Source organism: Macrosteles quadrilineatus, unplaced genomic scaffold (assembly GCF_028750875.1).
Source record: "Macrosteles quadrilineatus isolate MER2022 unplaced genomic scaffold, UCM_ALF_1.0 Scaffold_1__1_contigs__length_201487025, whole genome shotgun sequence".
In the NCBI taxonomy this organism is placed as follows: domain Eukaryota; kingdom Metazoa; phylum Arthropoda; class Insecta; order Hemiptera; family Cicadellidae; genus Macrosteles; species Macrosteles quadrilineatus.
This window is the reverse complement of record NW_026542594.1, coordinates 46848753-46875417: the sequence shown is the minus strand read 5'-3', so window position 1 is coordinate 46875417 and position 26665 is coordinate 46848753. Positions and strand designations below refer to the sequence as shown.

Here is a 26665-nt window from a genome sequence, read left to right as displayed (position 1 = left end):
AATTTCTCACAATGTGTGTTCGGTATGGGGGAAGATTTGGAGTGTATCTTCTTTTGCTCCTGCTTTGGACAGGACCTTAACCTAAATAAATCCGGTACGGTAACATTTGTGATTAAGCCGTGGTTAACCCCTCGCCAGAGGATTCTGTGGTGTATAGTTAGAAGAATACAAATACCGTTGTCTTTGTTTCTTGTTAAGGGAAAATAAATCAAGCAATGCTGATGATAGTAGAAGGGAAATGTTTTTTTTTTATACAAATTTAGTGCAGGAGGTGAATTAGTAGCCTACCAATATATTGATGTGCATAGGATAACCCTTTTTTTTTGTTTGTTATACAGCCTACAGTTTTGTATAGGAGTGTGAGCCAGTCTCTTGCACATGGAGTCTCCTTGCGGTGGACCAGCTGTTGGAGCAGTGGCTCAACATTGTCCCTGCGGGTGGAATTGGTTTGAGTAGTTGTATAAGTATAATGATAGTAAGTGATTAAAAATTATTGGCCCTGAGCTAAGTTGGGGTAAAGTATACTCGCTTTAGCCTTGTTTTTAAATTCTTTTATTTTTTTTTTTAGGCCTAATTAAATTAATTAAATGGAAATTTAGACTCCTCTGGAAAAAAGTAAAAAAAAAAATGATAAGAATTAAGAAGATATAGTTAATTTGTACATTGTAGGCACGCCCCATTTAGTTATGGGCTTCCTTTGATTGTGCATGGTTGTAGTTTGGTCTGAGCCCTATGGTGGCTGGCCGTGATTGAGATTGCCTTGCTTGTCCGTACAGTATTATAATACACATGGCAACATGGTGAATCTCCTTTGGACTAGGTCCGGATGTTGTTGAAGCGCTGTTTGTTTTTTTTAGTTTATCTTTCATCAGAACCATTAACAATTTGGTTGCTGATGGTTACAGAATGCCTGCCTGATTAATCAGCAGCCTTCTATTGTAAGCGCTAGCCATGGTGTTTTTTTCTTTTCGGTGGGAGACTGAAGTTGAAGTCACGTGATATGCCTGAGCTCCAGCAAGGACTCTGCATTATGTGAACTGATGAGTTTTAGCCTGCCGTTCATTCGGCAGCAATAAGCTCGTGTAGGACCCCAATAGTCCTGGTTATTTTATTTTTTTTAATTTTTTTTTTAAGAAATTTTTCTGTCATTAGTCCCTTCCGATGACATGCGAGAGATAGAGTGCATATTTTTGCTCGTGCCTGCGTATGTCTGCCCAACGAAACCCGTTGGCAACTTCCAGCTGCACTGGAGCCGGGAAGGGGAGAGGGAAGGGGAGCCTCCCCTGGTGTCAAATTCATTTTGACTGTTGCTCGCGCCTGCGTACGCTTGCCTGACATAACCTGTTAGCCGCTACCAGCTGCGCTTGAGCTGTAGAGGGGGGTGGAGCTAAGAGCCTCCCTGGTCATGGCCATGACGTTTGTATTTGTGATGTAATGTTTAAAGGACGTCCTTGAGAAGTAGCCAAAATAATTACCAGCTTGGCACTCTGAGCGTAAAGTAGTATTCTTTTGAGAATGCCTTCCAGCTCCTCAGATTCCATCATTTGCAACTAAAGAATGTTGAAAAGTTGAAACTGGGTGGCCTCTCCATCTCGATTATTCTAATAGCTGTTTTTCTCGTCTACAGGTGGAGACGCAGAGCAGCCCTGTGGCTGCGAGCCGCTGTTGCGAGAACTACACAAGATCAGGAAGAGGCACCGGCAGTAAGGGAGATGGAACCGGAGCGCTCCAGTGTAGAGGTCAGGCCTTCCGCGGAGGATAGACAGGGCATGCCCAGCCTGCAACTTGTTGCTGAACTAAACCGCCCCCGATTGCAGTCACATTGGGTGGCGTAAGTTGACTAGTGCAGTGCGCGCAATAAGTAAGTGGCAGGACACTTTTAAATGAAGCTCCAGACATTAATAGATTCTTCTTTTCCATTATTATATAATTAGTATTCTTTCTGTGTAACTATTTCATAAGTATTTTTTTAGTGTACTGTTGAAAAGGACTATCGGTTTTATAAGTTAGGCGCCATAGGACAATGCACACTTGTGTATGTTTGGTAGTAGCCGATGCCTATAGTGCTACTATAGATTAATTGATTTTCCATTTTTATTCACACCATTAGGCACTGGTGTGTAGTGTCTCCTTTGTTGGTTAGTGGATTGGGTTGGCTGTGCTTGTTAAAGTTTGATCCAAAATTTTAATTTACAGCTATTTATAGGAGAAATTGAAATTCTAAATGAAGAAAATGTACTCCTCAGTGAGTGTGTATGGCCCAAGAGTCAAGGCAACACGGGAAAGTAAGCAGCTGCAGTCCTACTAACTTCCTAATTACCCTTATCCTTCCCTACCATCTAATAATGCTGGACCGTAACCTTGGCCTTGGACTATGATATTTTCTTATCTGATAAAAATTATAATCAAATTTATTTCAATTCAAATAACAGGTAACTATTTTGGACATTGTCAAGCCAATGTGCCTTGTTTGGAGGTATGCCGGCACCTTCAACCTCGGCAGCCAGACCCATGACACAATAAATTGTCATTTAACGGATTTCGCTATTTATTTATTATTATTTATTTATTAGATTTATTTATTGCATTATTTGTTTAGGTAAGTGCTATTTATTTAGATAGGTATAATTGGTTGGCTTTTTGTTTTAGCGATGGGAAACTTAGTTGAAATTAAAGTAAAAGTTGAGTTTTAGGAGTTATCAGTTTCCATGTTTAATTAGTTCATGATTGCTCCTGAATTTGTTTGCATAAACTCATAGGTATCCTTTTTATTTTTTTATTTATTTTTATTTTTTTAATCTAATATGTTCAGTAGATTCCAACATGTTGGGAATCCTTGAAAGTTAACAAAGGGATAATGTTATAATAGTTTTTTTTCATTGTTGTTGACACTTAGTAGTGCCATGTTCTGCTCTACAGTGCTTGCTTCGTTTCGACATTTGGTACATTATATTCAGTATTAACGAAACTAAATTAAGTTGAAAATTGTAAACGCCCCTTATATTCGGCTGAGAAATATTTGCTGCAAACCGTATTCACTTTACATTCAAATTCATCAACCAACTTGTAATACATCCCATGATATCACCTGGGGAGAATTTATAGATTAGGCTGTGACTGCCTAAATTCACTGTTACCTTTATATTTCCAAGGACTACTAACCGGCATGGCAGGAGCGCTTGCTCTGAATCATTACCGAAGATAAGTGGGTCTGTGTATTCTCTCATCCGAGGGAAGCAAGCATTATCCGAGATGAACATAACTATTATTGTTTGTTTAAGTTATTGATTTATTACTGTAATAATGCAGTAGCAATGATCGTTAAAATTTTTCCTTGATGAAGATAGCTTTGAATCTGTTTTGGTTGATTTTTATTCTTGAAATTTAAAATTAATGTATCGTTACTAAAATGTTATATTACTGTTAGTGTTAGGTCCAGTTATGGAGGATTTTATTTATTGTAGTTTATTGTGGTTTATTGTTTTTTTTGTTCTTTTGCTTCGACTTGCTGTTTAAATTGAATAACTTTATATATAGTGTAAGGATTGTAGGTTGAATGTTAGTGTTTTTGGAATCCAGAGTTATGGATGTAATTGGTTAAATTTATAGCATTAACAGGGAAAGGCGATGACGTTAAGGAGTTCAATTATATAATTTTCTTTCTGTGGGTCTTTCGTTTGGAAAATTTAAATTCGTTAAGTTACATTTTACGAGGCGTTTAAATTGGCCTTGGTGGTGGCGTTGGGCTTCGCTGGCCGGATTTCTGTGGCTGAGAACCATAGTATGGAGATTGAGAGTCCTCAGGTGCAAGGCTCGCTCACTGCTTCCTGCTGTACCTCTTGCTGGGGTCAGCAAGGTCTGAGGAGGAGGGGGATGTGACGGCCCCAAAAATTCCCAGACCCATTACATATCAGTTGGGGAGGTTTTTGTTACACCCTCAGGAAACCCTGTCTTTACCGTCACGGAAGCTTTGCTTTATTTCAAATATAAAAAGAGGGTATGTAATATTGGACTGTTAACCTCCCAGCTTTTTGCGTCAACCAGTTGCCTCACCATGGAATATTCCGTCAGCGTGGCTCAGCGCTGGGTCAGGCCAACGTTCTCGGAAAGTGTAACGCGCATGGCTGGAATTTGCTGATACGGCTCAGCAAGTCGCTCGATGAAATCAGTTATTGCGCAGCTATAGTTTGCCTAATGCCCTGATGAGTCGTTAGGCAGCAGCACCGCCCAGGGCTTGCGCTGACGTCACGCGGCATAGCCGCAACGTGATTGGCTGGTTCCCTCCACGCCCAACTCTGGGCTATGGGCAGAGCGCACTCGGTTAGTTAGTCTAAATTCTAAATTCGGCTCGGTCGGTCATCTAAATTGTCGCCTTTCCCTCACTCTTCTAAAATGTATTTTAACATGAAAATCTGTAACTTAACTTTGTAAATCTAAGCGACTCATATCCAAATTGTATTTCTTTTTAATCGTCAGCTAGTATTGGTAACTATTAACAAGTATCGTGTTTGTAAACTAAACGTAGACTAATCTCTCATCTTTCCTACAGCAAGTCGATAGCTAAATACTTTACTACTGTTTTTATCATAAGTAAATAAATTATTTATTCGTAGTGCATTTTCGTTGTTTCATTCGGCTACCTGTCACAAAACATCTCGGTTTATTTGACAAAAATAAATGGGGCAAAAAAAATAGCCATCGTTAACTTCCAGACCAAGCTATCCGCTTGCACTGACAACTGTCTGCTGTGTGTTTGCTATTTGACAACAGTTTATGATTGGGTGATTAGTAACCATGGCAACTTGTTGAATGTGTGGATGAAGGGAAACCAAAGAAAGAATTGAAGAACAAAGAGAAAGAATAAGCGGTGTTTTACGTCATCCATTGTTATCTTTATCTTATTTTACTACTATTGTTATTATCTTTAAGTACAGTCCAACCTCAGTATAACGAATCTGAAGGGACCGAACTGAATATTCGTTATATCAAGGATTTTGTTAAAACGAGGTTCGTTATATAGAGGTTAGGTTTGCAGGAATTTCGCTAAGTCGAGGTTCAGAACCAGCGTCGGTCAATATAGGTCGGGATTTGACCTCATTAAAATACAATTAAAGTAGCATAGGCTACGCTACAATACTTTACAGTACAGTGTTTAAATTGTACAGTAGAACCTAAATTATCCGGCAAAATAAATGGGAGGGATCTTGAATATTGGGCAATCATGACAATGACATTGACCTTGGTACAGGTTAAAAACTGTGAGTTTAAAATCACAGCTTGTTCTAACCCTCCTAAAACCTAGCCAAACACTGTTGACTGTATTGCGTAGTCATAAACCATGTAAAGAACAAAACAAAACAGTAGAAAGTTTTGTAAGCTACTGCTCGTGATAGGCCGGTAGGCTACTTACAGAACAGTACTGATTTATTACAATAGAGGAATATCAATAATAATCATTAACATCATAATCATTAGCATTGGTGTTGCTAGTTGAAATAAATCGTATTGAAAACAATAAATTATTAGATAAGTCATTATAAAAGTGTATAATCATAGCCAACTTAAGGATAAGAAAAACACTCGTAAAAGGAATGTTAAGATAACAATGTTGCTATTCTTTCTCTTTGGTTTTGTTTTTATATTCATTCTTAGTTTTCTCTTTATCCAAAAATTGTACAATTCACCATAGTTATCCCATATCGCCCAATCACAGCTTACTTACTAAACATCACGTCATCATCAGTGAATGAAATCCGTTCAGTTCTCAGTTGCAACATAGCGTGCGCAGCGACAGCAGACAAAGATGTAATACGGAGCAGACGAATGTTAGCGCAAGCGATGACGTGAACTTTCCATTTAATTTGATAAAGAAACAGATTTTACCAAAACAATAATTGGGTGGGGGATTTGTTATATTGAGGGAAAGACGTAGACAATTCGTTATGCAGAGGTTAAATTCGCAATGTAGAGGTTCTGACAATGATAAATTCGTTATATTGAGGTGTCTTATTTTAGTTGAAATCACAAAAAATTCGACAATCAAGGTCGTTGTTATGGGTTGTTCGTTATGTAGAGGTAAAATATACATTGTGTCTTATGGCGAGTTCTAGGGGATTTAAAAAAAATTCGTTATATCAAGGAATTTGTTATATCGAGGTTCGTTATACCAAGGTTAGACTGTACTATGATTTTTATGCTCTTTTATGAGTTATTCAATGTTTTAATCAACATTCTTCTGTTCTGAAACAACATGCAGTAGTAGCCTATGCTGACTACGGTAGCAGTAGCTTACTAGTCTCTGTTTTTTACGTGATTTATTGCCGTACAGTGTTGTGTAATTTTTTATGTGCTTGAGTAAGCATTACAGTTTTTATTACTGAACCAAGGTTAATGACTTAACGTCAGGATTGTGCAAAATTATTTTTATTTTGATGATGTAAAATGTGATTAATTTTCACATAAACGTCCATTTTAAGTCTTTATAGTATTAGGCGTTTTTATAGGTATAATATATGTTTATTCCATGTTGGATTAACCGTGGTTTTCAGTTATACATGGTCTCCCTCCCCCCCCCCCCCATTACCCTGGATAATTAAGATTATACTAGATCCAGTTAGTCCAGCCATTTTGTAGTCCGATCCGGTCCCGAGGTGGCCGAACTAGAGGGAGTCTACTGTATTTTAATTGGTGGTATTTTCCATGTTTACAATTTAGTTTGGTTTCTTAGGAATCCAGAGAAACTATGGTTACCATGGAAATTTGGTTAGATATCTCCCCTAAAAATATATTTGTATCTTCCTATAAAGGACAGTGACCGAAAGGGTTAGGTTGGCTACTACAGGAAAGAGTATGAAATTTATTTTTTGTACAAATGTTAACCCTTTGCGGTCTCATAGCCATTTTAGAAAAGTGCCTCTCAACTCGAATGGCCAGCTCTGCTGGATGGTAGCCCTGCTACGTTCTATATCAGCTTGTCATGTTTACACGGCGCAGTACCTCACAGGTCGTACAGCCAGCACTGCTGGCCACTAATTTCCCCGTCAGCTCGTCCGGCCAGTATAGGTGGCCATCCAACACACTTTTTTTTAAATTGTTTATTAATTCTCCCGTAGGCTGCAGCACTAAACAAAGATAGTACCTCGATTCACAGAATATTAAAATTTTAGTTTGTAAGGTTTGCAGCTCTGTATTACGCCATTTTCACTGTAAAATAACATCAACTGTCAGTGTGTTGTTGTCATGTGAAACTGTGATGTGAGGTTACATTTACCAGGATAAAATATTATTAATCGGATGACTAGAAAAGGTTTTTGGATTAATCTGTTGATATAAGAAATGAACTAGTTCAAGGCCTAGTTTCATAGGAAAAGGGAAATCTTACATAGTTTCCATAGCAACAGAAGTTCTCTTGACAATTTTTAAAATTAAATATTTTATTATGTACTGTATGAACTTAAGCAGTAAACTTTGATTTTATTTTTATTTCTTATTTCATTAGCTTTCAATAAAATATAAAAATATTAGACTTATTTGAATTTATTTTTAGTTTCAATGTGTAAAACCTTTGCCCTTACCATAATTGACAAAAACAAAATACTTGATACAAGCTGGTGTAGCTGTGTTGGATAAGCATCTAGGCAGCCAGTGCAACTCCGAGGATCGTGGATCAGATCTGAAAACCCCCCACCACCGCTCCGTGCCGATGGCGTGACGTCAACCATTGCCGCAACGATAAGGAGCTATGTCATGAGCCTTGGTGGTGTAGTGGATAGCGTGTCGGGCTAATAATCGGAAGGTGCCGAGTTCGAATCCCGCTGGTAACACTAACTTTTTGTCAAAATTTTTTTTCATATCAGCAAGTTTGGTTGGTTTGGTTAGGTTATGACAGTTTAATTTTATCATTAAAAATTATAAACTTGAATTTGAGACATTTATAATACTAGATAACCTGTTGCTCGAAATCGAGCAAAACTTGTATAAAAAAATAAACATAAAACATAAACAGCAAGACCTTAATCAAAGAGTCACTCTAAAATAATTTATATAACTGATTACAGAAATATAAAAATATTATGATGTAAAAAAATATAAAAGCAATCTACAATATTTAAATTTACATTCACTCTCATTCATTCACTCCGACCATTGTAGCGAGAAAAGACACTTCTTCTGTCTCTTGTTATGTACATAAGAATCTCACTTGACTCCTCGGAGCTCTCGCCCCTACATAATGTCTGCGACAGTCTTCAAAGATTTGCAAATGGGTTGGCATTGTGACCCTATTTCCCGCATGTTTTTAATTGCATTTTTTTAAATTGTGCTTAGTTCTCCTTTGGGTTCTAGTGACATTGTCGTACTTACTTATATATTTGTGCGTATTCAGGATCATCACCTTCTTAAGGAATTAGAGGACCCGCTTGGTGGTAAAACGTGTCAAAGATCTTAAAATTGTAGATCCCTGTGAAACTTTCTCATCTTAATGAACTTTGGAGCTGACCATGGTAAAGGCAGAACTGAATTGACGAACTTAATCCAAATAATTTCTGGATATAAGTCTCACAATCCTATTTTCAGATTGGGAGTTTCCAATAGTTTATTGTGGTGAATTGCACAAATGATGTAAACGAACCTTTCATTTATGGCAACAAAGAGTACAAACTTAACTGTCTCGGCCATTCTTTTCTTGTTTGAAAATATGTAAGCCACTACAATGTAAACATTTAACGTTCATTTGTCCGAGATTGAACTATCACAACGGTGGTACTACCACTATGTACCTATCAAATGTTCAATTGAGAGGTTGATGCAAGCGGTCATGTTCGCGTTCCCTCCAGCCACTCGCAGTTCTTCGTCTTACTGGCGGCATTTGATTTTAAATTGAAATGAAATAAGAAAGTAAACCAAACAACAGAAAACACTATAAAAGAATTGGAATTTTTATACACATTGTAAATTACATGAAAATATGGTAATGTAACGGATAACTGCCCTGTGAATAATCACTTTTAAACATTCACTTCATCACATTGAACTGTAACTACATGATAATCAGTAAAATACGATGTAAGGTAAATCAATTTAACCATAGACAAAACAAATTAAATATTTATTAAATATTGATTATATTTTAGTGTTCTGAAACACTTTGTTGTCTAGTATTGATAGGAAACTCTTCATTATGAACCAGACTTAGCAGATTGAAACAAAATATAAAATTCAGCTTTGCTCTGGAAGTTTTAAGTCCTGCAGTCTGTGGTTAACCTTAAAAACTATTTCAAACTACGTCCATATGTCATTTGTAAACAAAGGGAAATAAGTTTGATCAAATGTCAACAGATAGCGCCACCTTCCAAACTTTAGCCCTTAAGTGTACTTAAGTGGTGCCCTTTCTAAATATTCTGAGACGTATTTGCACATCTACGTGAAAATACCTTTGATTTGACACCTCAAACGTTAAAATCCGTCAAACCGTTATCGAGTTATGACTGTGAAAAGAAAACTGCTTGCGTATTAATATATAGATTATTTTTAGAACAGAACTATTTTTTCGATTAGTAAACCTTCATTCGAATTTTTCATTATCAGCAAGTTTGGTTAGTTTGGTTAGGTAATGACAGTTGAATTATTTTTAATTTAAATTTAACCTATAAACGATACGTTTTGACAGCGACAGTGATAGAGATATCAATTTTCCGCGAACAGTTAGGCTATGCTGATGCGCCGGCATGATTTGGAAGCGTACGACATGGTGCGGTGGTGGGGGGTGATCTGATCCACGATCCTCGGAGTTGCACTGGCAGTCTAGACGCTAGTCTGTGTTGGCAGAATGGTGACCAACCTAACAGAGAAACTACAATGGCCAGTAGTGCTGGCCATACGACCTGAGAGGCACGGCGCTGCGTAAACAATGACAAGCTGACTCAGAAACAGCTGAGGCCATTCAAGGGCAAAGGGCTAATACCATGGTATACATTTTCAAATTGGTTTCAAAAGATATCCATAAACAAGCCAACTACAACAGTTCTCTTAAACTTTCATAAGAATAACATGGGAATGTTAAATTTAATATTAATTTAAGTTTTTCTCAATAATAGATTTAGGGCAAATCTTGTCATACCAAAAAAGATGTATTTTATAACGTTTTTATTAGCTCGCTTTCTTGTCCGGTACAAATTTTGCAATCGATTTTATACTAAGTTCCCAATGGGCCAGAGACTTGAAACTTGAAACATAGCTCACAAATGGATGACAATGCAATATTATATAGTTTAATTTTCATATTTCCCTTGGGCTACGCCCCATGGGCTTTTTTTTGTGTTCTTTAACTTTGGTTCCAACAACATTTTTGTATTTCCAACGGTTTGTGAAATATGGTCAAAAAAGTGAAAACTGGCTGCCATTTTCCAAGTTGGCGGCCGTAGCACAACATGCACAAATGTTGATTTTTGATATGTTGTTACTAGGTACTAGCATAGTCTATGGTACTGCACATGTGCAAAGTTTCACCATTTAGGGAATAATTTCCAGGTAGATGGATATTTTCCCCTAAAATGACTGGACTGGTTCCTTGAACCTGTTAGAAAGATCTTGAAGTCTGACCAAAGTAAAAATTGGGACAATCTTCACATTTTAATTAATAGATTCCTGTTTTGTCCATTTTATTAGTCGGTATTATTAGCCGGGTAGGCATCTTTCTTTGACTATGGTTGGCAATTTCTTGTTTGTTTTAAATTATACGATCACATCATTTTTGGCCAGTTCTTTTGTCCAGGTGTGGGTTCACTATAACACCGTAGATAGAGCTCATGTATCTTTTATTACTATCCTGTGTCTAGCTAATATTTCTATTGTGTTGTTTATTTATCAGTTTGTCAATCAGGGAACTATTATAGCCAAACTTTTAAGTAATAGAAGAAACAAATTCCATCAATTTCCTAGACGTCACCATTACAAGAAATAATAGCCAATTACATTTTAAAATTTACAGAAAACCAACAACCACAGATCAGACAATTCATTCGTTATCATATCATTCAAATAACCTTTAAAACTGCTGCATACAACAGTTCCGTCCACTGTTTACTTTCCATCCCACTGAGTCCAACCGATTACAACGAGGAAGTTAATACTTAAAAAAATATAGCAGTCGCTAATCGCTACAATCCACATTTCTTGTGACTGAATCAGAAGTTTTATTCCATTCTAACAAACTAACATGTTTACAGATAAAGATCATGAAATCAGATGGTCCAGCATACTGAGTTCTTTTTTATAACTTTTTGTAAATGTTCAAATATGATGTCAAATTATAAAGTAAGCCATGCTCTTAATGGCTATATTAAGGTACGTTAAGGGGATCTCTATGATTGGTTACTTCTGATTCTTAATAAAACAATTTTCATCTTAACAAATTTATAATACACTCAACAACTTGTGTTATAATTTGTGTTTGTAAAATATATTTTAACTAACACTATAATAATAGGCACTATAGTAATAGGCCTATTTGAACATATTATTCTCTGTTCTAAAAATGTTCGTCACGGGCATTTAGAGGCAGGTTAGTTGAAATCCAAGTAATCTGATTGTCCGCTATAATCCACTGGACCACATCCTTCCTTAAATTGTTCCTAAACTCTTTTTGGTAATTTAAAGAGAAATATTTCTTTATGATTATGAGTTTCATAAGATATCAGGTAAAAAAAAGTTGTACATTATTGTTACCTCTTTTAGTCTAAGTAGCAGGTCAGGTACACCTCCAACTCTAGTTGAGAGCCGCTGGTAGTCTCTGCGTTGGAGTACAAGCTCTACCAGCTCTGGGTCACCTGTAGCCACTGCCTCCTGAATCACTTGAAAAATAATATAAAGGTATACGTATAAGTCAACTGTTTAACATGATTCTTACAAGAAAAGTAATAAAGATAAAAGTTGTAAATACCGAACAAAAAATACATTTACAACAATCCATGAAAGTTAAACTCAATAAAAAAGGCTGAAAGCTATACCTGACATTTTCTGTAACCTGGGGGTATAGATTAAAACTACTATGCTTTGCCAGTGTTGTAGGTGCATTGACAGTCAAATATTTATTTACGTAACATGAGGGTACAGATTAGAACTACTATGCTTGGCCAGTGTTTTGGGTATAATAGACAATACTTAATTTAGTATTAAGTTTCTCAAAATATGTAAACTTTTGTTAATACATCTTTGTTATTACTCCTCAGAAAGGCTGGCCTAATATTCATTAAATTTATTTATACAGTAGTTATTTATTAAATATGTAAGAGAATTGCAATACATCAAAATTTCTTATAATATAATTTCAAAATTAGTCCTTAAGGAATCAAAATTCAAGTAAGCAGTGATCCGTGTGTTCAACAATAGACCCATGTGAACATTCAAATTGAAGAAGACTGGAAGAGAAGGGAAGCCAAAGTTGAAAGTTGAAACTGTTAAAAGAAGGAGTCCAGATTCATCTAAGTTAAATTAATTAATTTCATCCAGAAAAACCCAGCTTATATTCAAGATATATTACAGTAAACCTCAATAGAAACTAACTCCAACATTATTTTTCAAAATTAAGAATAAACTTTTCTTTTAAACTCTTTTAAATTCAGTGCAAATTGGACTTACCTTTTGGACAACCTCAAAATTTAATTTTCATTGTTGGGATTTTGTAAGTTTACCACATTAATTATTTGGGCACTATTTCATTTATTATTTCTTTAAGTCAGCACGACACCCTACCCTGAGATAGAGCCCATCTAAATTAATTATACTATTGTAAATTTGAACCTTTATTTAAAAATAATCTTCTATTTTATTTTAATTTCAGCCCACACTCCATTGTCAGTCCTTTCATTATAACGTAACATAGCCTTTTAAATTTTGTTGCATGTTTGTTAATTTGTTTCAATAAAATATCTTTTGTAATTCGTACTTATAACTTTGTTATTAACTTTAAACATTTATAGAATAGGCCTAGCCTAAAATGAATATTGTGAGGTGAGTTTACAAATTGGCGCACCAACGTGTTGGCTTGAATAGCTCATTAACTTTATTGCAATTCCTACCATAACTAGCCTATAAGTTTGTTAGATTTAAGAGTTTGCATTGTTAACTTGTCCCGTAAATGACTCTGTTTCCCAAAATAATCAACACAACAACATCGCATATTTAATAATCACATGACCTAACATATTTTACATTAAAATGTCGGAAAATAAATATAATTTACGGCCTAAACGATACTACCCGTCTATGGATAAAGTTCAAGCGACGACGACATAAATGACATTGACAGAACACACGGCAGCCATTTTGATCAACCAGAACAACAACAAACCCAAGAAGAAGCCTCAAATTTCAACGACCACCAACCGTTCACCGGATCCATTGACCAATCAGAGAGCGTTGATCATTTGACCCCCCCCATACCCGCCTTTGTTCCGCCACTCGAACTTCCTCTAGCCAAAACATCACCGACCAAAAACACAATAGTGCTGTCGTGCCAAGCGTAGCCGGACTTAAACGACATTCTCCGAACCTTGTTCAATGTGATAGACAATATTGCAGACAGCCGACGAACAGCTGATACTGATATAATTCAAACACAGTCTGTGCCATTCATAATGTGAATCTCGAGCTCCGTACACATTTCGAAACTTCAACTGATGAATTAAACGACACAAATCCTCCAGTACAGACACCCTCAATTGATATGAACACATTAGTTAACCTTATGACCAACTTGAGTAATAAAGTTTGAACAAACCAGTGCTGAATTAAAGCCAGAAATCCGTGAAACTAAATCAAGAATTCAAGAAATAACTGCTGAATTAAAGTCAGAAATCCGTGAAACTAAATCAGAAATTCAAGAAATAACAAAACTGCAGATTAATCAAACTGAAGCTAAACTAATTCAAACATTTAACAATAAAATAAACGAAACCTACCAAGAAATCCAAGCATGAAGAAACGGATTTGAATCACAAATATGTCAAAATACATTCAACAAAAGGACAACAATTAATTAATTAATTTATTTATTTTATTTTATTTTGTTTTAGTCTGGAGGGGTAGGCGTGGGAGAGGGGTAGGCGTGGGAGAGGGGTAGGCGCGGGAGAGGGGTTAGGTGTGGGAGAGCGGTAGGTATGGGAGAGGGGTAGGCGCGGGAGAGAGGGAGGCACAGGAGAGAGGTAGGCGTGGGAGAGGGGTAGGCGTGGGAGAGGGGTAGGCGTGGGAGAGGGGTAGGCGTGGGAGAGGAGTAGGCGTGGGAGAGGGGTAGGGATAGTGGGTAGGGGTGGGGAATTGGTGAGTCTAGAGAAAGTCAAATTGAAATAAAGTCAGAAATAAATGCCATAAAACTAACACAAAGTATTTTAACTGAAGAAACAGCTAAATTAAATGATCGGCTAATGTTAAAAATTGAAGACTCTAAAAAAATCAGTTGAAACAATTTGTTGTTAACAGCATATCAAAACCACAATTTAATTCCGAAATAGAGCATAACAAATTCCAAGAACAAATAATCTGTACCGTAAAATCACAGTTAGAAGAACATAAATCTAATTTTGAGCACAAAATAGAAGTAAATCACAGTTAAAACACAACTTGACAATGAGCGTAACTCAAAAATAAATTTAACTGCCCTACAAAATGAAATATTACAAATATTTCCATATCCTGGGGGTACAGATTAGAACTACTATGCTTGGCAGGTGTTGTGGGTGCAATAGACAGTCAGATATTTCCGTAAACTGGGGATACAGATTTGAACTACTATGCTTTGCCAGTAATGTGGGTGTAATAGACAGTCAGATATTTCTGAACCTGGAAGTACAGATTAGAACTACTATGCTTGGCCAGTGTTGTGGGTGCAATAGACAGTAAGATATTTCTGTAAGCTGGGGGTACAGATTTGAACTACTGTGTTTATCCAGTGTTGCGGGTGCAATAAACAGTCAGATATTTCTGTAAGCGGGGGGTACAGATTTCAACTACTATGCTTATCCAGTGTTTTGGGTGCAATAGACAGTCAGATATTTCTGTAAGCGGGGGGTACAGATTTCAACTACTATGCTTATCCAGGGTTTCGGGTGCAATAGACAGTAAGATATTTCTGTAAGCGGGAAGTACAGATTTGAACTACTATGCTTATCCAGTGTTGTGGGTGCAATAGACAGTCAGATATTTCATTAACCTGAAGGGATACAGATTAGAACTACTATGGTTATCCAGTGTTGTGGGTGCAATAGACAGTCAGGTATTTCTGTAAGCAGGGGGTGCAGATTTGAACTACTATGCTTATCCAGTGTTGTGGGTGCAATAGACAGTCAGATGTTTCTGTAACCTGGGGATACAGATTAGAACTACTATGCTTATCCAGTGTTGTGGGTGCAATAGACAGTCAGATATTTCTGTAAGCAGGGGGTACAGATTTGAACTACTAAGCTTATCCAGTGTTGCAGGTGTAATAGACAGTCAGATATTTCTGTAAGCGGGTGGTACAGATTTGAACTACTATGCTTTGCCAGTAATGTGGGTGTAATAGACAGTCAGATATTTCTGAACCTGGAAGTACAGATTAGAACTACTATGCTTGGCCAGTGTTGTGGGTGCAATAGACAGTAAGATATTTCTGTAACCTGGGGGATACAGATTTGAACTACTGTGTCTATCCAGTGTTGCGGGTGCAATAAATAGTCAGATATTTCTGTCAGCGGGGGGTACAGATTTCAACTACTATGCTTATCCAGTGTTTCGGGTGCAATAGACAGTCAGATATTTCTGTAAGTGGGGGGTACAGATTTCAACTACTATGCTTATCCAGGGTTTCAGGTGCAATAGACAGTAAGATATTTCTGTAAGCAGGAGTTATAGATTTGAACTACTATGCTTATCCAGTGTTTCGGGTGCAATAGACAGTCAGATATTTCATTAACCTGGGGGATACAGATTAGAACTACTATGCTTATCCAGTGTTGAAGGTGCAATAGACAGTCAGATATTTCTGTAAGCAGGGGGTACAGATTTGAACTACTATGCTTATCCAGTGTTGTGGGTGCAATAGACAGTCAGATATTTCTGTAACCTGGGGATACAGATTAGAACTACTATGCTTATCCAGTGTTGCGGGTGCAATAGACAGTCAGATATTTCTGTAAGCGGGGGGTACAGATTTGAACTACTATGCTTATCCAGTGTTGTGGGTCCAATAGACAGTCAGATATTTCTGTAACCTGGGGATACAGATTAGAACTACTATGCTTATCCAGTGTTGTGGGTGCAATAGACAGTCAGATATTTCTGTAACCTGGGGATACAGATTAGAACTACTATGCTTATCCAGTGTTGTGGGTGCAATAGACAGTCAGATATTTCTGTAAGCGGGGGGTACAGATTTGAACTACTATGCTTATCCAGTGTTGTGGGTGCAATAGACAGTCAGATATTTCTGTAACCTGGGGGATACAGATTAGAACTACTATGATTATCCAGTGTTGTGGGTGCAATAGACAGTCAGATATTTCTGTAACCTGGGATACGGATTAGAACTACTATGCTTATCCAGTGTTGCGGGTGCAATAGACAGTCAGATATTTCTGTAAGCTGGGGGTACAGATTTGAACTACTGTGCTTATCCAGTGTTGTGGGTGCAATAGACAGTCAGATATATCTGTAACCTGGGGATACAGATTAGAACTACTATGCTTATCCAGTGTTGTGGGTGCAATAGACAGTCAGATATTTCTGTAACCTGGGATACAGATTTGAACTACTATGCTTTGCCAGTAATGTGGGTGCAATAGACAGTCAGATATTCCCGTAACCAGGGAAACAGATTAGAACTACTATGCTTGGCCAGTGTTGTGGGTGCAATAGACAGTCAGATATTTCTGTAAGCTGGGGGTACAGATTTGAACTACTGTGCTTATCCAGTGTTGTGGGTGCAATAGACAGTCAGATATTTCTGTAACCTGGGGTACAGATTAGAACTACTATGCTTATCCAGTGTTGCGGGTGCAATAGACAGTCAGATATATCTGTAACCTGGGATACAGATTTGAACTACTATGCTTTGCCAGTAATGTGGGTGCAATAGACAGTCAGATATTTCTGTAACCTGGGGTACAGATTAGAACTACTATGCTTATCCAGTGTTGTGGGTGCAATAGACAGTCAGATATTTCTGTAACCTGGGATACAGATTTGAACTACTATGCTTTGCCAGTAATGTGGGTGCAATAGACAGTCAGATATTCCCGTAACCAGGGAATACAGATTAGAACTACTATGCTTGGCCAGTGTTGTGGGTGCAATAGACAGTAAGATATTTCTGTAAGCTGGGGATACAGATTTGAACTACTGTGCTTATCCAGTGTTGTGGGTGCAATAGACAGTCAGATATTTCTGTAAGCTGGGGGTACAGATTTGAACTACTGTGCTTATCCAGTGTTGTGGGTGCAATAAACATTCAGATATTTCTATGGACCTAAAAACAAAAAAGTGAATCGGTCCCGGGTTTAGGTTTTACCATGGACCAGCGGTAACAGAACATTCCCTATGGAGAAATTTGTTAAAATATTTAATCACCTGTCCATCCCTCTTTATTTTCAGTGTTGATGTTTGCTCCATGTTCCATAAGAAGTCTCGAGGATTCGAGATGTCCAAGTGTAACAGCTAACAATAAAGGTGACCTTCCTCTAGCATCCTTCTTCTCCAAATAATCCTAGAAATGTAAAATAGTCTATTACACAGTTTAGTGTTTGTGCATTTTCTGAGAAAAAATATAGCTCGATAGCTGATTGGTTATAGTGCTCGCCTGGTGATCAAAAGTCCATTAGCTTTTTGAACTAAACCCAACTGTCCTCGATCATTGGGCTTTTAAAATACCCCCGCCGCAGTAAACCTGCAGACTAAGCGAATTTCTATTTGCCTGATTAGATTTAGACTAAAATGTCTACTTAAAAATTTAACAAATTTTTTCCTATTTAAATAGAATTAGTTTTAACTGGTACTTAGGTTTGCTGCATCAGGGAGGGTAAAACAGTTGTTTTTTGTAAAGTGTTAATAGTTAGTAAGAAATAAAAACATTTTCCAAATTTGATCAAAATATGTTCATAAACAAGCATACTACAACAGTTTACTTGTTCTCCATAAGAATAACATGGGAATTGAACTTTTACATTTTTTTGGAATTTTTTCCGTAATTATTAGGCGCATAGTAACACTTCAATATACTAAATTATTTGTTTTTTTAAGCTCTACAAAATGGTTAGGAAAGAAATTGCTAAATTTGATGTTTTTTGGGTCAAAAATAGGAAAAACCTATTTTTACCCCATAAAACCCCCCGTAAACCCCCGTTCCCATGGTCCGATCACGCTGGTTCGCGAACTCGTTCAAGTTTATCCCGCCTTACACCTTCAAACCAAATTTTATCAAAATCGGACAAAAATTACTCAAGTTATCATACGGATGGACACACATATATATATATATACTAGCTGACCCGGCGAAATTCGTATCGCCTAAGTTATAGGTTTCCCCTAAGACAGACCGATGGAAAGAAAGTACCGTTACGTTTAATTTTCAAGATGATCTCGTTCGCATCGCTCAATCATGTCCTGGTTGAAGTTCGTTCGCTACGCTCACTCACCTTTGGGTTGGAGCTCGTTCGCTACGCTCACTCACCTTTAGGTTGGAGCTCGTTCGCTGCGCTCACTTGCCTTCAGGTTAGCTCGTTCGCTACGCTCACTCACCTTTAGGTTGGAGCTCGTTCGCTGCGCTCACTTGCCTTCAGGTTAGCTCGTTCGCTACGCTAACTCGCCTCCAGGTTGAAGTTCGTTCGCTACGCTCACTCACCTTTGGGTTGGAGCTCGTTCGCTACGCTCACTCACCTTTAGGTTGGAGCTCGTTCGCTGCGCTCACTTGCCTTCAGGTTAGCTCGTTCGCTACGCTAACTCGCCTCCAGGTTGAAGTTCGTTCGCTACGCTCACTCACCTTTTGGTTGCAAATTAGCTGTTGTCATAAATGTAAAAGAAATAATAGTGCTGCACCCTGTTGGTAATCCTTGTAACTTTAATGCTATTGAACATCATAGAACAGAACCAACTTGTTTAATTGAAACAGCTGTTAAGATTCATTAATTCCATTTCTCATAAGGTTAACATGGGAAACTCCAGAGCCACTGGGGCGGAGCCCTTTTAAGAATTTCGAAACGGGAAATAGTTTACGTCCGATTCGCATACCTACAGAATTTACACACCAAATTTCATAACGATCGGTGAAGTCGTTCCAGAGGAGTTTGCAGACAATGACACGAGAATTTGATATATTAGATATATATATTAAAATTAAAACATATATGACAAAGTACCCTTTTAGTAATTATTTTATTTTTCATGACTTACATATAAAATAAAATAAAATAAAATAATTACTAAAAGGGTACTTTGTTATATATGTTTTAATTTTATTATATTAGTAGCCCTAAAAATGCAAGAAAATAATATATATATATATAAATATATATATATATATATATATATTAATAAATAATATGTAAAATAACATGAGTACCCTTTTTTTATATTCTTTTTTATTTAATAAATCACAACATGTTTCGTCTCTAAGGACATTTTCAAGTGTGTTAACCTAATTTCAAACAAAAATATTATGTTATGAATAAATACAGCTGTTAATTTTGTTAGTACCTATGTGAATGAATGTTTAGTTGTTGGTTTTTCTAACACTTATAATTTTGTTAAATATAGGATTAGTGGTTTGTGTGTGTACTATATTTAAAATGTTGTTTCTGTCTTCTTTGTAGTGTTTATATATGTGAAAATTTTCTTTTATGTTCATTTTGGTTCCTTTGTTAATAATGTCTAGTATGGTAATGTTTTCGTTATAATTTTTGTATGTATGGTCTGTAGAAAGTATGTGTTCTGCAAATGTAGATTTTTGTGTAGTTCTGTTGTTTGATTTAATTGCTTGAATATGTTCTTTGTATCTACTTTGAAAATTTCGTCCTGTTTGGCCAATATAGAATTTTGAGCAGGAACTGCAGTTTAATTTGTATATGCCAGATTTGTCTTTTATGTCTGATACGTTGTTGTTTCACTGTGAAAATTTGTTAATTAAATCAAATGAATTGTTTCTTGTTCTGTATGATAACTTATAATTTTGGTTGTTAAATGTTTTCCTATATGCTTTGTTAAATGTAGTTGAGTAAGGTAGGCATAAAAATTCATGTTTTCTTTCTTCTTTCTCGACATGTTGGTTTTTCATGCCTGCTTTTTTCTTTATCATTTTTTCTACGGTTTTGCTGCTGTATCCATGACTCTTTGCTAATTTTGTGATATGTTCTTTTTCTTCAATAAAGTCTTCGTTACTCATGGGAATGTTGATAAAAATATAAAAATATATATATAAAAATTTGAACGAATGGTGTTTTTGGCCTCTGGGGACATCAAAATGAAAAAGTAAATCGGTCCCGGGCCTAGGTCTTACCATGAGACCTACGGTAATAGCTACTTCCCTATAGGGAAATTTGCTAAAACTAGTGGCTTGTAGGGACATAAGTCCCTAAAAAGCTCAAATGTAAAACAAACTAGGTGGCGTTCGCAGAGGCATCCACAAAATTGAGCGGAGTCATCAAGGGCTCATATTATATTGTTTTTGACATACTGCGGTAAAAACAGTCGTTTTAATGCATGCGTTGCGGGTCTCCAAACAACTCGCCTTTACTACTTACTTCACCACTTCCTACGTCACGGACCTGTTTCCCTCTCTTTCCATAGCATTTTAGGATTGCAGATACCTTAATCTAATGGTCATAAACAGTTCCCACACTCCGGACAGCTCGCCTTGACTACTTGCTACACCACTTCCTACATTGCGGACCTGTTTTCCTCCCTTCCCATAGCATTTTAGGATTGCAGATACATTAATCTAATCGTCACAAACAGCCCCCACAGTCCAAACTGCTCACCTTTACTACTTCCTTCACCACTTCCTAAGTCACGGACCTGTGTTCCTCCCTTCCCATAGCATTTTAGGATTGCAGATACCTTAATCTAATCGTCACAAACAGTCCCCACAGTCCGTACTGCTCACCTTTACTACTTCCTTCACCACTTCCTACGTCACGGACCTGTTTCCCTCTCTTTCCACAGCATTTTAGGATTGCAGATACCTTAATCTAATCGTCATAAACAGTTCCCACACTCCGGACAGCTCGCCTTGACTACTTGCTTCACCACTTCCTACATCGCGGACCTGTTTTCCTCCCTTCCCATAGCATTTTAGGATTGTAGATACCCTAATCTAATCGTCATAAACAGTTTCCACATCCAGGCAGCTCGCCTCGACTACTTCCTTCATCACTTCCTACGTCGCGGACCTGTTTTCCTCCCTTCCCATAGCATTTTAGGATTGCAGATACCTTAATCTAATTGTCACAAACAGTCCCCACAGTCCGGACTGCTCACCTTTACTACTTCCTTTACCACTTCCTACGTCATGGACCTGTTTCCCTCCCTTCCCATAGAATCAGAGGATTGCAAACACCGTAATCTAATGATCATAAACAGATCCCACACCCCGAACAGCTCGCCTTTACTACTTCCTTCACCACTTCCTACGTCGCGGACTTGTTTCCTTCCCTTCCACTAGCATTTTAGGATTGCTAATACCCTAATCTAATCGTCATAAACAGTTTCCACATCCGGACAGCTCGCCTTTACTACTTCCTTCACCACTTCCTACGTCACGGACCTGTTTCCCTCCCTTCCCTTAGAATTGAAGGATTGCAGATACGTTAATTTAATCTTCATAAAAAGTTCCCACACTCCAGACTGCTCGCCTTTACTACTTCCTTCACTACCTCCTACTTCACGGACCTGTTTCCCCCTCCCTTCCCTTACTATACTGGATTGCAAATACCTTAATCTATTGGTCATAAACAGATCCCACACTCCAAAAAACTCGCCTTTACTACAAACTTCACCACTTCCTACATTTCGGACCTGTTTTCCTCCCTTCCCATAGCATTTTAGGATTGCAGATACATTAATCTAATCGTCACAAACAGCCCCCACAGTCCGGACTGCTCACCTTTACTACTTCCTTCACCACTTCCTAAGTCATGGACCTGTTTCCCTCCCTTCCCATAGCATCAGAGGATTGCAAATACCGTAATCTAATGGTCATAAACAGATCCCACCACCCCGAACAGCTCGCCTTTACTACTTCCTTCACCACTTCCTACGTCACGGACCTGTTTCCCTCTCTTTCCATAGCATTTTAGGATTGCAGATACCTTAATCTAATCGTCATAAACAGTTCCCACACTCCGGACAGCTTGCCTTAACTACTTGCTTCACCACTTCCTACATCACGGACCTGTTTTCCTCCCTTCCCATAGCATTTTAGGATTGTAGATACCCTAATCTAATCGTCATAAACAGTTTCCACATCCAGGCAGCTCGCCTTGACTACTTCCTTCACCACTTCCTACGTCGCGGACCTGTTTTCCTCCCTTCCCATAGCATTTTATGATTGCAGATACCTTAATCTAATCGTCACAAACAGTCCCCACAGTCCGGACTGCTCACCTTTACTACTTCCTTTACCACTTCCTACATCATGGACCTGTTTCCCTCCCTTCCCATAGCATCAGAGGATTGCAAACACCGTAATCTAATGGTCATAAACAGATCCCACACCCCGAACAGCTCGCCTTTACTACTTCCTTCACCACTTCCTACGTCGCGGACTTGTTTCCTTCCCTTCCAGTAGCATTTTAGGATTGCTAATACCCTAATCTAATCGTCATAAACAGTTTCCACATCCGGACAGCTCGCCTTTACTACTTCCTTCACCACTTCCTACGTCATGGACCTGTTTCCCTCCCTTCCCATAGCATCAGAGGATTGCAAATACCGTAATCTAATGGTCATAAACAGTTCCCACACTCCGGACAGCTCGCATTGACTACTTCCTTCACCACTTCCTACGTCGCGGACCTGTTTTCCTCCCTTCCCATAGAATTTTAGGAATGCAGATACCCTAATCTAATCGTCATAAACAGTTTCCACACTCCATACTGATCACCTTTACTACTTCCTTCACCACTTCCTACATCACGGACCTCAAGCTAGTGTCGTCATTTGATTATATTTATGATCCATACCGTTTCTGTTCTATAGTCGAGGCCACATAAGTTTGCAGTTGGTAACAGCCAATCACAAGACAAGGCTATTGCGACGTTGCCACATCACCCGTTGACAACACTAATTAAAACATACTAAGTAATATGTTCAAATCAGCTGGTATTATTAGATTTGGCAACACTGCACGGTTCTCATTGGTTCATTCAAAACCATATGGTAAATAGTCTCCTCCCTCAACTGCAAACTTACGTGGTCCCGACTCTAATATCTGTGGAATAATGCTATCAGCTATTTCTTTATTTACTGCATTCAAAAGTCAACAGCTGATCATATATTTTTGTTTATGTGTCAAATACTGCTTCCATAAGGATTACATTACACTTTGAGACCCAGTGGGGCGGATTCCTGAGAGACTTTTATAACGCCATATAGATGTTGGCACTCACCGATATGGTCTTTATCACCTTGCAAAATTTGAAAACGATTGATTCAGCCGTCTGGGAGGAGTTTGCGTATTACGAAATGCATAAGAGTCAACGTATAAGAGCTTCGCTCGCTCCGCTCAATTATTGTAATATTTAAACAAACTCAAAATCAAACTATCCATGTTTCAGAAAACATATCCCAGTACAACATATATTTTATGTAAAACCAGTTTGTTTTTTGTTTTTGTTTGCTTTTGTTGATGTTATTTTCAATAAATAATTTGAATGACTCCAGAGGTGAATAAATATTGGTTTACTAAGACTGGTAGCTTTGGTCTTTTGGTTAATGACGATGATAAGGCTCCCCGATTGAAATATTGGAAATTGTCTTCGTCAAATATGAAAAGGATGTGTTGAGATAAGCTTAGTTCTTGGTTAAAACCGCTAAATTATCACCCCGACCCAGTTATTATTTCGAAGTTTATCCTCCTTTTGTAAAGATTTAACAAAATTAGTGTAAATAATTGTCCAAACATAACCCTATATTTGTTTCTGATCAACATTTAAAAAACTACTATTAGCCAAGTGTAAGTTTATGTGGTGGTATTACTCCTAAAGGTGCAATTGACTTTACAAATTCTATCAAAAAAGGGCCTAATCAATGCCTGATTACTAACTATTTTGCGACTGGTAAGGTTTCCTTTACCCAGTTATCAAAACCAATCACGAAATTACTTTTCATCTGCATCTTCGACATGCATATTTATGGTTAGTTTTAACCCTTCCCGGACGGGCGAAATCGTGACATAAAACGGAAAATAATTATAGGAAAAAATAAAAATTAATACATTATTATACAAGTATATATAAAATAAACACAATGGAACACTTCATACTGTCAAAATAATATTTTACATGTTTTTAACTATGCGGATATATCCGCTACCCGTCCGCGGATGAAGAGAAAATCAGCGGATATATCCGCCACCCGTCTTTGAAGATATGACCATAAAGACAACGTAGTGTTGAGCGCAAAATGTCGAGGGGGGAGCGTAGGAGAGGTGGTTGGTGTCAAGGGAAAGGGGGAGGCACAGGAGAGGGGTAGGCGTGGGAGAGGGGTAGGCGCGGGAGAGGGGTAGGCGCGGGAGAGAGGGGGGAGTGCGGGAGAGAGCGCAGTCATGGAAAGAGCGCAGTAATGGAGAGAGCAGGAAAGTGGCGCCTTGGTACCGCGAAACATCTGGTTACTGCTCAAGCACCTGACAGTCTGTCTGAAGAGAAGGCGGATGTATCCGCTTCCCGTCCAGAGCATCAAAAACCATAAGCAGATATATCCACCACCCGTCCTATATCGGCATAAACTTAGGCGGATATATCAGTCACCCGTCCGTGAAGGGTTAAGAAACGGATATTACCTCTAGGTTTTACTGTTATATATGGATGCTCCCTTTACTACCGTGGCTATATTATTTGAACCTTTTTTGCTTAGAGCAACAGGCAGTACCTGGTTAAAATCTCTTCCAAACAATATTGTTTTTCCACCCATTCGAACTTGTGATAGTACTTACTTAATAAACAAATACCTGTACGAACCTATTTCATCTTTATTCCGAGGTTGTTTTCGTGGCCATTCAGGTTATTCCACTACCGGTACATACAAAATATTGATTAGGCCTAATCACTACAATAAATCTCAAATATAAATTTTAGTAAATTTACAAAAAAAGTGTAGAATAAATCTTTAACATATGTTTTGAAATCAAAACAAAGCAGAAGTGTTCCATTTAATCTTAAATCGTTTACTATTTAGTCAATGTGGTTATTTCATAAAAAACATTCCTTCAACACAACAAATACCTTCAAATTAGAAGACAGAACTTCATTAATTTTTCAGCCATTCTAAGTTCAATGCCTTTGATTTGAGCAATCTCATATGATTTTACTACTTATCACATGTTTAACTAATTAAGTTTGTAAATTGCACAGTAAAATAATTGATTTCAATTAAGGAATTTCACTATTTTTCCCACCGTCACGGGATCGAGACCTTTAATTTGAGACCCCTCCCGTCGTTCTACGACTTCTCAGTCGCCCACAATTTTGACGCAAAGAATCAGCTTACGTAATTAATATATAGACTAGTGGCTTGAAGGGACATAAGTCCCTGAAAAGCTCAAATGTAAAACAAACTATTGTAATACAGTATAAACAAACTTAAATAAATCTAATATATATATCAGATATATATCCCAGCACAACATATCTTTTGTGTAAAAAATAGTTTGTTGTTTGTCTTTGTTTGCTTTTGTCGATGTTATTTTTAATAAATAATTTAAATACTCCAAAGGTTTAACTCTGCTAAAGGCAGCAAACATGTTTGTGAATAAATATTAGTTTACTGTAGCTTTGGTCTTTTGATAATAAAAATGCTTTCCTGATTAAAATATTGGAAATTGTCTTCGTCATATATGAAAAGGCAAAAAAAGGTGTGTTGAGATAAGCTTAGTTCTTAGTTAAAATCGCTAAATTAGCACCCCGACCCAGTTATTATTTCTAAGTGCATGCTCCTTTTGTATACACTACAATAGATCTCAAATTAAAAATGTTAGTATGGCCTAAGTATACAAAAAAGTGTAGAATAAATCTTTAACAAATGTTTTGTAATCAAAACAAAGCAGAAGTTTTCGACAATCTTGAATCGATTATTATTTAGTCAATGTAGTTATTTCATGTTGAACATTCCTTCAACACAACAATAACTGTTAAGTTAGAAGAAAAAACTTCATAATTTTTTTCAGCCATTCTAAGTTTAATTCCTTTGATTTGAGCCATCTCCTATGATTCTACTACTTATCATACGCTTCACTAATTTACTTAAAAATACACAAGTTTGCCAATTGCACAGTAAAATAATTGATTTCAACATTCTAAGACGTAACTAAAATGTATTTATTATTTATAGGTAGGCCTAAAGTTATCCCTGGTTGTATATAGTATACAGTATTGCAGAATTGACTGGCAAATGAGTAATCCAAATGTAATATTGCTTACTGGTTTGATGA

General features: G+C 37.4%; 1 protein-coding gene across 5 annotated transcripts in view; it reads right to left on the bottom strand.

Moving 5' to 3' along the window:
* LOC128982911 (ankyrin repeat domain-containing protein 13D) overlaps window positions 1–26665 on the bottom strand; it is a 222057-nt gene that overhangs the window by 183148 nt on the left and 12244 nt on the right. For all 5 annotated transcript variants that reach the window (XM_054401977.1, XM_054401978.1, XM_054401979.1 and 2 more), the window contains exons 2-3: window positions 17599–17734; window positions 11725–11849 (exon numbers count right to left, since the gene is read on the bottom strand). In XM_054401977.1, the coding sequence (XP_054257952.1) occupies window positions 11725–11849; window positions 17599–17734 (261 nt within the window). The remainder of the gene's footprint in view (window positions 1–11724; window positions 11850–17598; window positions 17735–26665) is intronic.